Consider the following 18,297-nt stretch of genomic DNA (forward strand, 5'->3'; position numbering starts at 1 on the left):
AGAATAATGCATGACTGTGGAGCTGTTTGTGTGTGAGGTATCAGTAGGAGTTTAGCCTTCTGTATTGGCATCAGTTTGTTTTCAGTCACCTCTGTCGGCACAGCTGACAAATCCCGTAATTGATTGCACCTTTGCTTGTGGCCGTCGGCTTTCCGACACGTTTCATTCAGCACATAAACCCGTCAGAAATTAAATGAGCTAAAGCCGCTCGCCACAGTCAATGTTGCTGTGAGATTCCAATGTCACCCAGGTTGTTACGACCCCTCCCTTTCTGCCTGCGGTGCTTCAGCTGGCCTCTTCCTGCAGGAGCTTGCAATCAGGGAGGGTCGATGGAGGGTAATGTGATGGCACCTGTGCATGTAACCACCAGCATTTTCCACAGTTACATGCACACTATTATTCAGGATATGACAATATTCCAATTTTTATATGGGTCATGCAAACAAAACATTCTGGTTGGATTTTCCAAATGAGGCCTTACTCCAAATGGAGCATTTTCCAATTAACACGTGTGGGACATGCAGACGTTATCCAGGTTTTAGGGGCATTCACTGGACATGTATGCAGCACATTGAGATTTTGCAACAGTTTGCAATCCTGGCAATTGCAATGCTGTTAGTGGGCTATTCATTCTCATTGGCCATGTTAACAGCTTAGTAGCAATATTTGTGTTTTAAGGCAAAAAACAGAATATTTTGTCTACTTGTGTCTCTAGGCTTCACATCTCAAGATTTTGGGTTTGGTTTAACATTTTTGCTGCCTTTTAACAGACTAATTCCTTGCTTAAATGCATCTCCACACCCTGTGCTTTTCTGTAAGAAGTTATTTCCAATAAATACACAATAGGCTCGCCTGGGATGAGCCCCCATTTTGTCGTGAACTGGCTCATGGTTCAGGAAAAAAAAGGAGGAAGAATACGTGAGAGCTTTGACCCAAATAAAGCACTAGTATGGGGAATTCAGTGACGTAGGTGTGTGCATGGGTGAGCGATGGATGTACTCTGAAAACAAACCAGATAAACAAAGGGGACCATGCAGGAGCTGAGAGAGAGAGGGAGAGAGGGACTGACCAGGCCAGCTTTAAAGGCTCCCCAGGCCAGGTGAACCTCCTCTCTGTCTGGCTTCTTCCTGACAGGAGGTAGAGAACAGACACCAAGCTAAACAGGCAGAGCAGCCTCACAGGAGGGGTCATCACAAGATGTTCTGCAGTTTCTCATTATATTTTAAGGGCATAACCTACAATTACTCATGCATTCAACTGTATTATCCTGTCTTCTAATCAGTAGCATTTACTGTGTGCTGCAGCGTTGCACATGAGACACACAAACTCCTACAAATCAGGGTCGGATTAATTCATGTCCCGCTGCCAGAAATAGCATTGCAGATTCTGTTGTGTCGTGGCTCTTTGTTCTGTTGCAAAGATAACGTGTTAGATGACATGTGGAGATAACAAAATGTACCACATTTCCATATATGTGATGTAATTGAGTGAAATCCAGGAAGCATGCAGCTGATTAAGTGGGGTTGGACTAAATATTGTGGAGTATTTGATTTGCCTGTGCAGTGTTCCAAAGGCTGCGCTGACGCAGTCATGTGTGCACACCGTCGGATATCATAAAAACAGGCAGTGGTGAGGTTGGGACAGATGCAGTGAGAAGTCTCAGGTGAGCACTGTTCCACTTCGCGAGTCCATATGTGACAAGAGCTCATATCTTGCCTGTATTTTCTGTTGTAAACAGCATTGTTCTGCTGGCTCAGACTATAACATTTTGCTGTCATATTATTAGTGTAGTTGAATTTTTCAGAGTGCTGAACATAAATAGTACCACTGCAGTTCCCATCTGGGTATTATTTTGTAGCTTTGCCAGTGGCGTGGCTCAAAGGAAATACCTCAACTGTCGGATGAATTGTTGTGAAATTTCATACAGACATTCATGACTCCCAGAGGATGAATCCGACTGACTTCGGTGATCCTTTCAAGTGCCACCGTGAGGTTGACATTTGTGGTACTGAGTGAATGTGTTGCATACAGTCATTTCCCCGTCAGGATGAATTGTATTAACGTTGGTGATCTCCTGACTTTTAATCTAGCACTATCGTTCTTTATTCTTTAACGGATCCCCAATAGCTTCCACAGTGCTTGCTAGTCTTCCTCGGATGCTCATTAAAACCACACAAAAATCCTCATTAAAATCCTGCTGCATCAATAAGACCAAAAAATGTAATATAAGCCAAGCATAAATGTCAAAAAGCCATCATCAGGTCAAATTTTTAATTTGTCCAATACATACCACACTAATGACCATAAGCTTCAGCTCCTCAGCTGTAGTTTGTGTTTAGTGCTAATTAGCAAATGTTTGCATGCAAATGCACTAGATAGGATGACGAACATGGTCAACATTAGACTTGCTAAAACTGACATTGTTAGCACCTCTTAGTATTGTCACACAGGTGGATAGTTTACTCTGCCTGCCTAATAAGGCTAGCTGTAGCTTAGAGATAGCCCTAGCTTGTGTAAGCAATATGCTAGGTTATGCTGCAGGCTTGTTACAGGGAGAGGCAAGATGTGAGCTTGCAGCCCGGGCCCAACAGGGACAGGTCGGACAGAGGCCGCCCGCCGCAGATGCCGGGTCCCTTCAGGATGACGGCCAGCTTCTGTCTCCAGCCAGGTGCGCTGTGGTGCGGTTGTGCTCCCACAGACCCGAGCCGTATGGTGGTAGCATGACCGCACTGTGTTCCAGCTGGAGCTCTGGATGATAGATGACGAGTCCTCAGCATGGGAGGTTTTTCTGCCTGCTTGCTTTAATTCTGTATGACTTCAGGCTCTTAATATAGCCCAGGCTTTTACATCAGTTTTTTGGGAGATGTCATGGTTGACTGTTCTTGTTCCTCTTCCATGAATAGTTATGAAGTCATTGGCTGCCGAGTGGTGTGACATACTGCAGGCTGATGATGATTTTCAAAAAGTGTTTAGAGCCATTTCAGTCCTTTGAAAATTCAAAGCCCTTGATGTCGTCTGAGTTTCCAGCTGTTTTTGGATGATGATCACAGGCTCTTATTTCACTCGCGTTTGACCCCTTCTGGCTGCGGTGCCCTGATTTTCAGGTGTACAAGACATTTTTGCTGTATGAGATAATCCAGTGAAAAGAGATGCAACGAGAAGACAAGGACTAACGCTCCCATAGGTGCCGTAACCAAATGAATTCAGTGTAATCCTTCTGAACCAACAGGGCATCCCAGGCTCCGTCGAGGTGGGGCGGGGACATCTTATCTTGCCGTCGTGCCGCTGATGTGTGGTGACTGTGACATTTCCTCTCTCCTCAGCAATACACGAGTTCCCCGATGACCTTTTCACCATCCAAGAACGAAAGAGTGGGGCCGTTCTGCTGCACATCATGGCGGTAAGAGGCCTTGCTTTTGTTTGTTTTTTAAGACGCTGCACCTGCATCTCCCATCACATCAGCCCCCAGTCAACGCTCTCCGCGGAGCTCAGCTGGTTGCAGGTGCGTTTCGGAGCTTTTCACGTAGCAGCCCCACTACCTTCCAGGCTTTAGAAACTAAAAACGAGCAAAGTGGGGTTACGGTGGCAATTTTTTCATAGTCAGATTGCTGCAGAGGAGCTTTTTAATGTTCTAATGATATCATATTAAAAACCAGCACGCAGCAAACTCTACATAGACGTAAACTCACACACAGATTAACATGCTTTCACTCGGGGAGATGTGCAGGGAAAGAAAGAACTGTGGGTGGTTAAGGTCAGTAGTACATCTCTGCAGTTGACTTGAGACTTGAGGCCATGAGTTGTGCATGAATATCCTCTAAATTTGAACATGGAGGATAATTCTTGTCCTGTATTTATATTATATGAGCTGCTTCTCCACATGAAAAACTGTGATTGTCTGCATTCGGTCACGCTAAGCTCCACTGACCGAACATAAAGACTCAAGCCACCTGTGGAGTTACTCAGTATTGTTCAGCAAGTAATGCTCTTCATGCTGGATTTAACCGACTTTCTTAAGTTTCTTTTTGTCAAATGCAACCCAGGGCTGTAGCCAGGATTTTATATTTAAATCCTCAAGTCTTTTAATAATCTATTATTTTGTTGGATTGTAAAATAGGTTCACAATTTTTCAAGTCTGCCTTAAAGTCTTTTTAGTAAAAAATTCCCTTTTTTTTGTTATTATATGCCTCCACTGCAGCTCAGCAAAGGGAACACAGGGAATTTTATACTACAAGACAGTGACTTTGGGGGATACCCACTTGATTTGTCTTGCTCAGTCTGCTGAGGCCTCAAATTGGCTTAACATAAAATTTTGAATATATTTTTGCACATAACGAGGGCTTTCTGAGGATTTTGTTCTCCATCTCTGACACTGGAAGCTCATTAGGAAGGGATCTCTTCATGCCCAGTATGAACAGGAGGAATGATTACAGCGAACAAAAACTGTTCCAGTGCTCACAAAGCACCTGACTGTTGCTTTAAGACACATGTGAAATGACTTGTTGGGCCAAAAATAGAAGATGATGATGCTGAAACCTTTAAAGTCACATAAATGGATAAACAACTCCAGAGGACATGACCTCATTGTCGTCAGTGCACCGCACGTCTTCTGACTTTTTCATAGACGTGACAAGTTTACAGGCATGATGAATGGGAGCCAGTGCGAGCAGAGGTGTAAACTGTAGTACATTGCCTTCACGCCATGGTTATGCACTTCTCACTGCAGTGAGTATATTAGCACGCAGATCCTCACCTTGCTGCCTTGGAGAGTAGCAGCTCATACCTTATTTCTTCTAAACCTTCATGAAAGCAGAAATGCAATAAATTTACAGTGTTAGAGCGTTCTGATCCTTCACTGAAGTAGTAATAGTACACCATAAAAATACACGTATTTAAAATCTTAAAAGTATGCAAGTGTCATCAGGAAAATGTGCATCAAGCATTAAAAGTGAAAGTGCTCATGTAGAAAAATGGCTGCTGTGACTAATATTATCATACCCAGTATTAGATTATCACTCATGCATTCATGCGTAAGCAGTGTTTTCCTGCTGTAGCTGGTTGAGGTCCGGCTAATTAAAGGTTTTGTATAGCACTACAGCTACTGATCATTATAATTATGGATTAATGTGATTGTTTTCTTGATTGACTCTTTGGTTTGTAAAACTCAGAAAATAGTCAAATGATCTACTTGTGTGTGCTCCTTTGGATCTTTTAGTTTATAACAAAGCATCAGATTTTATAAGCAATTCATATGTTTTATATGCAAAAATGTGTAAATCTCTCAGATAAAATGTAGGAAGCAGCTCTGAAATGTAGTGTAGTAGAAGTATCCACCTCAGTAGCTCAAATCTGTACTTCAGTATAGTACTTGAATAAACGTACACCACTAAACATGATGATGACTGCTGGGTGTCGTGGTCTGACTAAGTTTGATGTCACTTCAGTTCTTTTCAGTGACACATAGTAAGCTGTAATCCAATGCACTTCACTTGTGCTTCATTAAATATTATGAAGTCATAATATGACTTGATATTGTCTTGGCCTCACTGCTGAGAGAGAGATAAAAATGTGCGTGCAGGGTCGGGTCTCACTGCAGTCCTGCACTGCCCCCTGTGGACAGCAGAGAGCACAGCATGTCTGCTGGAGCTGTGGTGATGTCACAGCTGATCTATAATTTATAGATCTCTGCTCAGCGACTGAAATAAGCTCGATTTTTCAAATTTTAATGGAAAGCGGCTTGTCACGAAATTGATGTTTGAATTTAATGCAGGTCTCATTTTAATAGGGTGCTGTGCTTTACAATTCCCCTTCACCCGTCCTTTAGCAGGAGAATATCTTGCTCTGTCCAGGCTCTATTAACTCTGCTAATTTCTGCTGATAAAGGACGTATCTATACATGGACACACACTTGTATCCTCACTCTGTCTTGTCCTTGTCACACACCCTGTTCAACCTTAACTCTGCTGGTTCTGTCTGCAGACGCTCTACATGTTTCTAGCTCTCGCCATAACGTGTGACGAATACTTTGTGACATCGCTGGAGAAAGTCTGTGAGGTACTTGGGACTTGTAATCTTTTATCGTTTAGCGCTGCAGTCACACAGTGATGATCTGCCTCTGTAAGCCGTGCAAACCGCTAATCTTTGCTTTCCTTTCTGCAGAAATTAGATCTGAGTGAAGATGTTGCAGGAGCCACCTTCATGGCAGCTGGCAGTTCTGCACCAGAGCTTTTTGCATCTGTCATAGGTACACACACACACACACACACACACACACACACACACACACACACACACAATCAGTATGTGCATACACTCAAACATTCCCAGATGGTTGGAGTCACCGCTGATTGTGATTGGCTGCCTCCCTGTGTGCAGGTGTCTTCATCACCCACGGTGATGTGGGGGTGGGGACCATCGTTGGCTCAGCGGTCTTCAACATCCTTTGCATCATCGGCGTCTGCGGGATCTTTGCTGGACAGGTGTGTTTTGTGTATGTGTTTGAGGGCGGGACTTCCTGCTGCGGCGGCGTCTCTCTGTTTATTCATAGACTGCAGAGCAGCACGTGTGTGGCATAAGTTTTTTTTTTTTTGCTGAGGGGAAACAAAACCATCTGCTTCAGTTAGTTTTAGTGGAAATGGAGGAAACTCTGGAGGCGTAAAGGCATCATAAATCTGTTTCTTCTTAAAGCTCTTTTGTAAAGTAAAATTTACATTACAAGACTTCACAGAACTCTGTTGCAAACAGTTAAAAAAATGTGTTTTGCATTTTTCCCTGTGAAATCTCAGGTGGTGATATTGACCTGGTGGGCAGTTTTCAGGGACTCCTTCTACTACATCCTGTCTGTTGTGGCTTTGATTGCAGTAAGTTGACCACATGTATCTATCAATGAACACCACACCTGGCTTTTCTTTGAATGTTGTTTATTCTAATCTAACATGCTATCTAATAGAAATGTTTCCCTTCTTTTTTCAGTTCATCTACGATGAGAAGATAGTTTGGTAAGTTGCTCATCCAGTTAAACTGCACATGTGTCCATATTTTAGAGACTACATAACATTTGAAAGAGGAAATAACACAGTTCTGTTATGATTGTAAAGCTAAATTCATAATCAGTAAAACACAGCCTCGATCAGAGGTCGCTGCCACAGCCTCACTTGGTCTGATGTGAGCATTAGCTTGTGGTGGCTAACGTTAGCAACATTTAGATAGATGTTGCTATAACTCATATAAATGATTCAGTTTGTCATCTTACACACTCTTTGCTTTTGTGTGAAGGGAAATATAAGGACTTTCCGCCTAACTTAACTCATTTCTCTCTCAGTATACTGCCAAATAATGGTTGTAGCAGGCAGATACAAGGACCTAGAAATCTTCATATTTTCATTAATTGTTAAACCTCATTCTGCTTTTTTTTCCCCCCTCTTTTATCAGGTGGGAGAGTTTGGTGCTGGTGGTCATGTACGCTGGATACATCCTGGTCATGAAGTGAGTTCTGTCATCCAAATGCACTTAAATTAAAAGTACTTGTAACATGTAAAGATGGTCCCTGTGACTGATACATTATTATATATGTCATTATTGTTGATACAGATGCATCGATGTGTAAACACTGATTTACTGTTGTATCTGCTTGAAGTGGAGATGGCTTTAGCTACTTTATTCACAGTTAACATAAAATTTTTGTATACAGGTACGAGTGTGTGTGTGTGTGTGTGTGTGTGCATGGGGAGAGATGCTTAAACTCTTACATACTAATACCTGTGGGCTGATGAGTATGACCAACTGTGCACTCAGTGGTTTCAAAAGAGAGGAGCGGGCCTCCAGCTGGAGGGGAGTGTCTCATTCATGTCGCCTACCCAGATGTTAGCTGAAGATTCAGCCTTCTGGTGGAAAGATTGCACCTCTAATGAATTAAGTGCAATTTTTATGATGCAGCTTCACACAGTGGGGACACAGTTTTACAGTTTCTCAATTGTGGGTCTTTGATGACATCAAAATGCTATTTAAATGAAACTTACTGTGCATTTAATCTCCCAGTTGACAATTATCTGAATTCAAACCATTAAATCCTTATTTCAGATGTATTTGATTTCATGGAACTGACGTCCCATGACACATGCTTGCGTCCATCATATTTTAGCCTTTCTTTTTATCTTGAGATTATTCTAAAAAGGATCAGTCTTTTTAGTTATTTGTCTGGGGTATGCATCATCTGATCACTGTTTTGGGTTACAAAACACTGTCCTGATAACTTCTTGTCTCCAATCTCTTTTACTGTATGATGCAGAAAATACAGCCTGCGTCTATTACGCCATATTTGTGTCTTTACAGTCCAAGCCGCATAATGCCAACCACGTCGCCCTGTGCCGCTGTCTCTGTCCAGCTGGTAATCTGTGTTTCACTCAGCAGCAGCCTGCTCTCTCCCTGCCATAAGAGTTTAATCTTTCTCCCTCTGCAGTGGCTAAGAGCACAGGCTTAACCGGATCACTCCTCTCCTTTCTCATTTGGAGGAAAGAAGTGCTTACTGTAGGATATGCTGTCATATGTCTCCCCTCTCCCAAAATATCCACTGACCATTTTTGGGCTGTTCTAGCCAAAATGGAGTAGAGTGGGTTTTATATAGCGCAATCAGTGCTCTGAGGTGACCTTCCAGGGCTCGGCTGTGGTTTTGTTTTTCCCTTCTCAAATAACGTGCGTGCTGCCAGTTGTAAAACTATTAACCACAAAGGGGAAAAAAGCACAAAGTAACTTTGGAATTTTAAATGATGACAGTTTGTTTTTGATTCTCGGGCCTAAACTGACCTGATCTGAATAACAGCTTCATGCTATAAAGTGACAGTTTGTAGATTTCTCATAATGTCAAACTAAACTAAACCGCTAATTATGTTAGCATTTGCTTGACAGCTGCAATACTATAGGCAACATTTATACTGCCACTAAAGGCGATTTAGCATCACATGTTGGCTGATGTAGTTTTGATGAAAGGTAATGCTTCAGCTAAGGTAGCTATAGCTAACAAGGCTAATGTATTTAGCAGTGTTTTCAGTCAAGCTAGCTGGCCTTTTCACCTGATTGGAGGTTGAAGGAAAAAAATAGAGCTATGCACTTCCACACACTCAGTTTAACTTATTTAATTACAGTATTATTTACCCAACTGTTATATTTTTGACTCATGATCATCTTTTACAGCCTTTTGATGGTTTTGGGCCCTACAAAATGAAACATGCTGCATCCTTAAACCCTATGGGAAAACTTAGTAAAAACAAGGTAAAACAAGATGTGGAAGTGACCTGATAGCAGTAAATTATTTTATAACTGGAAAAGAAAGAAACATTTTTAGTATTAATGTGAACTTCTGAAGGCGTAGAACCTCTGAAAGGGATGGAGCAGCTCTTATGATGCCAGTGTTACATCTCCACACATTTTGTTCAAAGGCAGCAGCGGGGTGTTCAGTATTTGTGATCCATTTTTATGTAATGGCACTCAATGGTCTTATTTGAAGCCCTGTTTGGCTGATGAAAGCCCTGTGATTGGCTTTTGGGAACATTTTGCTGGTACTTTCTTCTCTCCTCTGATGCAGAGCAGCATATTTCAGCCATTTTTGGTATAGCTGAGGATGTTTTTTAGAAAGTAGGCCACCTTAACTTTAAATTCATTCTATGGAAGTATGAAGAGTAATTGCTTATTTTGGCTAATTAATGCATACTATATCTATATTTCAAACAACAGGGGAGCCTTTTATCTGACGCTCATAAATCCATTTGACACCGAATGTCCCGTCTTGTTTATTTCTTTCCCTTTTGGACTCTGGTTTGAACTATTTGACTATCTCTAATTTAGGGATTATGTTTCGTCTGTCTACTAGATTCAACTCCAGCATGCAGAGATTTTTCATGGGGAAGCCCAAGAAGAACGTGGCCAATGGTAACGCTGCGGCCAGCAGTGAGATGGAGGACGGTAATACTAGTTATGACTATGTTTGGGATGACGACCCGTCATCGCCTTTACTCTCAGCAGGTAAGGTTAATCAGACAGGCTGGGTACCCAAGACTATTTTCTGCCAGGAAGTTAATCAGATGTTGACTGTGCATATGAAATTTGAATATATTAAATAATTGGACTTTGATTCTCTGGAAGGCTGTGGTTGTGGCTTTGCTCTTCTCTGCTGAACTCACTGGATTTTCTTCTGCTTGTACTGTGTTCTGCTAAAATTTTCTTAAAGCAGCGGATCAACATTCTGAGTAAATACACTAATTTGCTTTCTTGCGCAGGGAACAGACTTATGCTAGCTTTTTCTTGCTATTTTCAGTCTTTATGCTATGCTAAGCTAACTGCTTGCTGGATGTAGCTCCATATTCAGTGGTGTAAGTTTTTGTATGAATTTAACAAACAAGAGTGTTAGTGAGTGACCTTTAGAGGTGCTGGTAGAGGGTATTTTGTTACCTTCATACAGACCTGTGCTACCTTTTTCTTGCTGTTTTCAGTCTCAACGCTATGCTAAGCTAACTGGTTGCTGGATGTCGCATCACATTCAGTGAACAGACATGAGTGGTATCAGAGTTTGTATGAATTTAACAAACTTGATAACATGTTAATTAGTTAGCTTTAGAGGTGCTTGTAAACAGATTTGTCACATTCAGATTGAGCGAGGCTAGCTGTTTCCCTCTATTCCCCCCGCTACAGTATGCTAAGCTAACTGGTTGCTGTCTATAGCTTTACTATATTAGGTATACAGGCATGAGTGGTATCAATCTTCTCAACACTCAGCAAGAAAGCAAATAATGACATTTCCCAAAATGTCAAACTATTTAATTAAAATATAATTCTGCAGAACCACACTTTTTTACATTTCCAAGGATCAAGAAAACTTCAGTCTTTTGACCTCACTGACCTGCACTGCACTGCAAGCAACGGTTTGTCAAATTTTTCCCTTTTCTTCGTATTTTTAAACATTAAATATGTATATTCCTCCATTAGTTTTCTCTACCTGCTAAGTCCTTTTCTGGGTGATAAGCAACAGAAGCTTATCTGAGCATACAGGGGGCACAAAATGAAAGGCTCTTGTTAAAAATGGGAACAGCATAATGAAGATATTCCATAATCTTTCTTCGGTAATGCTTTTTAATGTCAGGAGACTTTGTTGTCTTGGGTTTCAAATGATTTAAAAACTTATGGAAAAATGTGCCTTTTCAAAGTCTTTAATGTCATGTTTGGGGAAGAGTTCCTCGAAGCCACAGTTCTCTGCTTCTTCATTTCCTGCCTTTGACCTTTCAAAAAAAAAAAAAAAAAGTCTAATCAGTGACATTTAACCTTTCCCACTTTGGCTGCATTAGTTTTAACACGCCTGTCTGTTTAGCCTTACTAAATCTACTCTTGCTTATTGTCAACAGTGTTGTGCTGCTGTGTGCCAATTCTTTCTGCTTGCATACTACTTTTCTCCTGCCGGTCTCTGGGGTGTAGACCCACTCACTCCTGAAGTGGTAATGAATTTCACAAGGGGAAATGTTTATGCCTGCTCTGTTTACACACTTAATTTATGTGCATTCTTGCATGCATAACAAGTCAAATTAAGGCTGAGTTAAACTAATAAGCGTACTGTAGAACTTTTATATTCCCTGTGCACTGCATCTTATATTGTGAGCACAGAGCAAATGAATTATAGGGTGCCAATTAAACATTTTAAGGTGTGTGTGTTATTGTCAGAGCACAAGTTGTATTGATTGTACTTGACCATATGTTCAGTGTCTCAGCCACCTGCGTAGCCGTTCGAGATGGTCGGCTCAAAGATGCCGGAGGTTACATCTTTCATGTCACAGATTTTGAAATCAATCTTGGTCAACCCATAAATATTCACAACTGGTAGGCAAACATCAAAGCTGCACCAGGCAATTTGGGAAAGCTATTTGAAGTTCAGTACCCAGAAATCATGTGATGTAAGGGCACACAACACACTTGCTTTCACTCAACTTGTGTGTTTTATACACCAAAGGGATGAGGGCCCGGGTTGAGTCCAGGGGTGATTCCCTGAGGATTTTACACTCTTCCTCATTCATAGTTGCATATGTACCTGGGCTACATTATGCTAATACTGCATATGTAGGTTAATTTAGACTTAACGTGTTCACTGGCAAGTCCTTTCCTACATTGTCACTGTCCAAAGAAAACCATGTCTCCAAATTTGGTGGTTTTTTTCTGTTTATGGGCTGAAAGAAATGATTCTGCACCTTTGTTAACTAAGCTATTTAAAATTTGATTTATCTGAAAAATACATCGTCACTCATGAAGAGCTGCTGTTTTAGAGATGCATGGTTTTTTGTAGGACATTTTAAATACTCTTAGTTGGCAAATTTGGAGCACATTCAACTGAAGACAGTATTTTATGAAGCACTGGAGTGAAAATGTCCAAACCTATATACTGTAGGATGATGCTGTACAGCTTGTTTTGCTGGAAATACAACAATTTTGTGTCCTTCATCAGACAATACTTACAAATCAGTTCCCTCATGTCTGTTGAGACAACAAGCAACACGAAGGCACCAATATCAATTTCCAGGTCACGTAGAACACGATGGAGTGGAGTGAAAGGAGGAATGATGCTCAGAGCTTTGGAAAGCACCCCACCTTGTCTAGACGCTGTTGTTTAGGGGACATTTTGATTTGTGTAGGCATTGAATCTGTCTGCACCGAGGCCACAGTGTGATTTGGGGTAATGCGAGTTGTGTACGTTGACATAAAAATCTTGCCTGGTGCAGCTTTAAGTCTGACATGGTGACAAAATGACTGTGCACAGCGTCCATTAATATTCCTCAGTAACTTGGCCCCGGACACTGTAGTGCTGCAAACTACAAAATTACACTACAAACTCTTGGAGTACAGAACAGAGCTCTTGATGGCTGTCCCCCTCTTAAAGGTGGAGTGAGCGATTCTGCTGAAAGATTATTTGAACTTAACAGCCAAACAAGTACACGCCTCCCTTCAGTGCTCCTTCAGTGCTCCTTCAGTGCTCCTTCAGTGCTCCTTCCTTTTAATTTGCCCTTTAGGATATTCCAATTGGCTGCAACTAAGTACATGCACTTGAATAAAACAAATAAAATGTATAGAAATGAATGAAAATACAGTTTTGTGCTTGTCTGATCTGGTAGATTGACGCACAGCTCATACATTCATTTGTATCATATCCCTCCAACCCCATCAGTCAAGCCCAGCAAGGCTTACAGCCGTGGATCGGTGGTGATGGTGGATGAGATCATGAACGCCAGCCCTTCCAAGTTCAGGTTTCCAGAAGCTGGCCTCCGCGTCATGGTCACCAGCCACTTTGGACCCAAGACCCGTCTGCGCATGGCGAGTCGCCTCATCATTACAGAGGTACAGCTGCACGTTGTTGCTCCAATAAAAGGATTTAGCTGCTGCTGGTATATTGAGTGGATACTATTTTCATTTTTTTTAAGCCCTCAAGCATCTCCTTGTCTCACTCAGTTTTCCATTTCTGACTGGAGAAACCTTAGAAATATGGCGGCAGCCCAGCAGTCACAGTAGCGCCGTGTTTGCTCATGTGCTCTTTGACTTAGTTTCTTTTTCTTGAAAGCGCCAGAAGTTGGTCCAAGCTGCCAATGGAGTGGAGACACAAGTGATTGACGGGAAGGTTGAAATCGAGAATGGAAACGTGCCAGAGGACAAGCCGACCGAAGAGGAGGAAAATGACACCATCTCGCCATTTCATATTCCAAGTATGTGATTTGTGCATTTGCTTGATTGATGGACCACTTTAGAGGGTAAAAATTATACAAGAATGATATCATTTTGAAACATCTTTGACATTTCAGACATATTTGTCTGTCTCTATCTATTTTAAGTCACCCTGTATAGGATCCTTCCTCAAATTAGTCAGTGGCCTCGTATAAAATCAGGAGTCTAATCTCTTGTGCTAATGTGCATTTCTGCTGCAGAGGGCATTGGCAGCAAGGTGAAGTGGCTGATCTCATGGCCTCTGCTCCTGTTGCTGTTCTTTACCATCCCAAACTGTTCTAAGCCTCGCTGGGAGAAATACTTTATGCTCTCCTTCATCCTGTCCACTGTCTGGATTGCCGTCTTCTCCTACGTCATGGTCTGGATGGTGAGTGCATGGTTTGTGTGGGGAACGTCTAGACTGTAGTGTAGCTCCTGATGTCCTGAGCATACTCTTATCCATTCATGGTTTTATCCATCAGGTTTATTCTAAAATGATCCAAAACCAGGAGAGGCCTGGAAAGTCAGGCTGCAGTGGCTGCAGTGTAGTCCTTGGGGGCAAATGTGCCCATCAAACTACACACACTAAAAGTGCTTATTTTTGCCAGGCTTATTCACAGGCTTATTCTGAGTACAACATTATGGAAAGGATCCCTACAGAGAAGGACATTAACAGGTTACTTTAGATCCTTGAAAACACCAGAGTCACACAACAAGACAAACAAATGAGCAGCAGCATTAAATCAGCAGCCCCCTTGTTCTGCAAGGTAAAATTACCGTTTTTTTCAATGGAGTCTGGTGGCTTTGAGCACAGCGATATAACAGCTGTTTCTGGTTAAACAAAGAGGATCTTACTCTGAACAAAAAGGTCTGCCTCTGCAGGGATTCTTTCCATAATGTTGCCAGACACTTAGAATAACAGTTTGAGTCTGTCAGTACAAAAACAAGCACTTTTAGTGGATGTGCTTTGATGGCAGATTTTCCCTAAGGATTACATTGCAGCCATTGCAGCCTGAGTCGCATCTGCTGGCTGAAGTGAAGACTTTTTGTACCTGTTAGGCATTCAGACACATAAATATGTAAAAACAGGGCCCAGGTTTAAAAATACTGGAATTACCCTTTAATTGTGTTATTGTTGAGCTCTCACACAGTGTATATTTCTCTCAGGTGACTATAATTGGCTACACTCTGGGAATCCCTGATGTCATCATGGGCATCACTTTCCTGGCGGCAGGCACCAGTGTCCCAGACTGCATAGCCAGTCTCATTGTGGCTCGGCAAGGTATACCTTTCCCCCTGCAACATGTTTAGATTGAGCTCTTGTAGATTTATCATGACACAGTGGAGAGCTAAATGGATGCTGTGGTTACTCAGCACACGTTTTAATAGCACTAGTCCACCAGGACATCCTAATTTCCTTTGATGATTGAAATAAACAAGACAAATAGAGTCTTGTTTGTGGTGAAAGTGTTTTTTCCTTTTGTTAAGTGCAGAGACCGATATCTTAATATCTCATTTTTATATCTGTCTACGTCGTAAGCAATGCACATGCAGTTGGAGTTGAACATGCATGAGTGCATCTTAGCTATAAGTGATAAAACTTGCACAGATACACAAAGAGATGCACTTTGTTTGCATTTTCAAGGCGAGTACTTTTACAAAATCGTGTTCAGAAATGTGTTGTCTCCTACGTGCACAGAAAATAATTGAACACGTAGGAAAGTGAAGAGCCTGACAGAGCACAGGAACAAGAGGAAATAGTGCAGAGCTGTTTATAGACATCACAGTGCAGCCCTGTGTCACTGCCTTCCCAGCTGAATAAGGTTGCAGCCCTTGTGAATATCAGAAAGTACAGAACAGCAAAATATTAATCTGCTCTTGGGAATAAAGTGCTTTGACCTGAAAGTCAAGATGAAAAACTTCACATTCTTGCTTAAACTTACTTTTTTAATAACTTCATTTGGTTTTGATGCAGGTTTGGGAGACATGGCGGTGTCCAACACTATTGGGAGCAATGTGTTTGACATTCTGGTGGGACTGGGGGTCCCCTGGGCGATACAGACCATATGTGTCAGCTATGGATCAGAGGTAAGGAGCTTATTTATTTTCCAAGAACTCAGAACTTGTCATTTCTGTATTATTGTGCGAGTGAGAAACAACCAAAATCCTCATCTCTCCTGCTGAGACGCTCCTCATCTCTGATACTGACTGTCAAGATTGAAGAGCTACAGATGAGTTGTTGATCTCTCTCCGTCTTGTGTGCTGCAGGTGATGATTAACAGTCGGGGTCTGGTGTACTCTGTGGTGCTTCTGCTGGGCTCTGTGGCCCTCACGGTGAGCAATACTTCATGTTGTTATGCTACACTGGTTCCACATGTTGACCATGCTGAGGTGCACCGTATGCGTTTAAATAAAAAAAAAATCCAGAGTACTTTGATATAGATAAATGACATCTCTGCTTGGCTTGTCTCATGACTGACTGATGCACTGTTATGCAATAGTGACTGAACCATGTTATATAATTGGCTCATAATGTTAAAATTCAGTATTATGAACACTTGGAATGCAGAGGAAGTGATGCACTTTTCTTTTTGGGATAAGCAGAACAGATTTTGGTAGTTATACTGAATTTAAATCAAGCTCTGCAGTGATTTCAGTTTGTTGAACACATTCAGTGAGTTTCTGGGGCTCGTAAACAAACCCTGCACACACATCAGGAGTGTGACACACTGCTGCACAGTAACTGCTAATCATATGCGTATTGGTCGCACAGGTACGTGCAAGTTAAGTGATATTCAGTCCAGGGAAGTGATGCAATGGCCTGCAGAAGCCACCCTGATGTATCTGTGCATGTTCAGGTGCTGGGGATCCACCTGAACAAATGGAGGCTGGACGTGAAGCTGGGCGTGTACGTCCTGGTCTTGTACGCCATCTTCCTCTGCTTCTCCGTCATGATCGAGTACAACGTCTTCACCTTCGTCAACCTGCCCATGTGCGTGGAGGAGTAGAGCACAGCAGCATGCCTCGGATACCAAAACCTCAACGTTCCCATAGCAACCCCCAATCTCTTTTTTTTTTTTTCAATAATACTGGACCTATCTGCAGACTCTTTCTCCTTCCTCGCGCTCTCTCCCTTGTAATCCTTTCGAATATGAGTCTCATTTCCTCAAGAGGCAGTACACGCTGTAAGAGTGGACTCCATTCTGTGTCTCTAATTTGTCCTCTTGTCACACAGTGCCAGTCCTTAATGCCCATTATTTCGGGCATTGCCTGTTATTGCAGTAAAGTCTTTATTTCCTCTGTGCGCCTGTTAACTTTCTACCCATCTCGCATGCCTTTAGATGTCGGGGACCTCCAGAATCATAAGTGCCCCTGTTGATTGTTGGTATGTGTTTTCACCGTTTTCACATTGTAGATTTCCACACGTTCCCAAAGCTTTTCCACAAACCAAACCAGAGTCTATGAAGAAAAAAGATCCTTGCAGTCATTCCTAAAAGAATTACAGAGTTGCCCTCGCACCCAAAGAAAAAGTACACTCCTTTCCCTCCTCTCGCCCCCCTGGAGGAGGGCTTTGTCCTCGGCAGCTCCCCTCCTCCGGCCTGGACCCAACCGCCCTGGCATGGCCTTTGGCATCAGGGAGCAGATACTGTTAGTGCTTCACTCGCCCTCTGCACCGCAACTCTATTCAACCCTCATCTGCTTGATCAAATCTGCTTTTTCTTTCCAAAAAAAAAAGAAAAAAAAAAAAAGACATTTTGTCAAGACACTTGGTGTCAAGATGTTTCACAGTCCAGGTCAGTTGACTGTGAGGGTGTTATGCATATGCAGCACGGCACAATGTAAACTTGTAAACACTTTTTTTGGTTGTTTTTTTTTGTATTTATTTTTTTCAAAACAAGGTTTTGTCTAGTATGAAATATGGAGGAGAGCGTGTTGCAAATATAGGACATTGCCTGTTTTTCACTGAAACAAATTGCACATGGAAATGCTTTTCTTGCTTTGTGCTGTAAGGAGATTTGACCACTCAGAGGGGCGTCTGGCTGGTGGTGGCGGCGACTCCACTCCAGTGTTGTTTTCATTCAGTGATGGGTCAGTCCACTATTTCCTCTGCACAACTTCAGAATCAAAAACTGGCTCCAGATCTGTGGGATGCATCTGATTTTTGTCATCATCAGGTGACGTGCTCTCGTCTCGAGACAGCAGCAGAATGGAGGTCGTTGTTTTAAAAAAAAAATGCAAAGAATCCAGACGGTTCTCAACACTGACTGTCTGCTATAACACCCTCTGGCCAGTAGGGGGTACTGCAGCCCCTCTACCCAGGACAGGGGTGCCAACCACAGCCGTTGGTTATCAGGGAAACTCGGAGAAGGACAACTCCAGGAGGTGTCGATGGTGATGGTCTCTTGATTTTGAGTTACATGTAGATATTGCACTTTAACAGCCGTCCTCTCATTCTGAATCAACTAGTGCTTCCTTCTGTGTGTGTGTATTTTCAGTGTATATGTGTCTGTGTGACTGTGTGTGTGTGAGAGAACATTGTGTGTGTGTGTGTGTGTGTGCGTGTGTGTGTGT

At 42.2% G+C, this 18,297-nt stretch overlaps 1 protein-coding gene across 2 annotated transcripts in view; it reads left to right on the top strand.

The window, feature by feature from the left end:
• slc24a4b (solute carrier family 24 member 4b) overlaps positions 1–17,027 on the top strand; it is a 29,912-nt gene extending 12,885 nt beyond the window's left edge. Inside the window, exons 3-17 of one of the 2 annotated variants that reach the window (XM_076757149.1) lie at positions 3,324–3,400; positions 5,980–6,054; positions 6,160–6,244; positions 6,376–6,479; positions 6,786–6,860; positions 6,973–6,998; positions 7,432–7,485; positions 9,866–9,957; positions 13,196–13,365; positions 13,592–13,727; positions 13,947–14,113; positions 14,893–15,007; positions 15,701–15,813; positions 15,994–16,059; positions 16,584–17,027. In XM_076757149.1, coding sequence (XP_076613264.1) covers positions 3,324–3,400; positions 5,980–6,054; positions 6,160–6,244; positions 6,376–6,479; positions 6,786–6,860; positions 6,973–6,998; positions 7,432–7,485; positions 9,866–9,957; positions 13,196–13,365; positions 13,592–13,727; positions 13,947–14,113; positions 14,893–15,007; positions 15,701–15,813; positions 15,994–16,059; positions 16,584–16,733 — 1,505 coding nt within the window. In that variant the 3' untranslated portion in view covers positions 16,734–17,027. Of the gene's footprint in view, positions 1–3,323; positions 3,401–5,979; positions 6,055–6,159; positions 6,245–6,375; positions 6,480–6,785; positions 6,861–6,972; positions 6,999–7,431; positions 7,486–9,865; positions 9,958–13,195; positions 13,366–13,585; positions 13,728–13,946; positions 14,114–14,892; positions 15,008–15,700; positions 15,814–15,993; positions 16,060–16,583 lie in introns of both variants that reach the window. The other variant, XM_076757148.1, reaches the window with a different exon arrangement.
• The last annotated feature ends 1,270 nt before the right edge of the window (positions 17,028–18,297 follow it).

Source organism: Chaetodon auriga, chromosome 18 (assembly GCF_051107435.1).
Source record: "Chaetodon auriga isolate fChaAug3 chromosome 18, fChaAug3.hap1, whole genome shotgun sequence".
NCBI classification, from domain to species: domain Eukaryota; kingdom Metazoa; phylum Chordata; class Actinopteri; order Chaetodontiformes; family Chaetodontidae; genus Chaetodon; species Chaetodon auriga.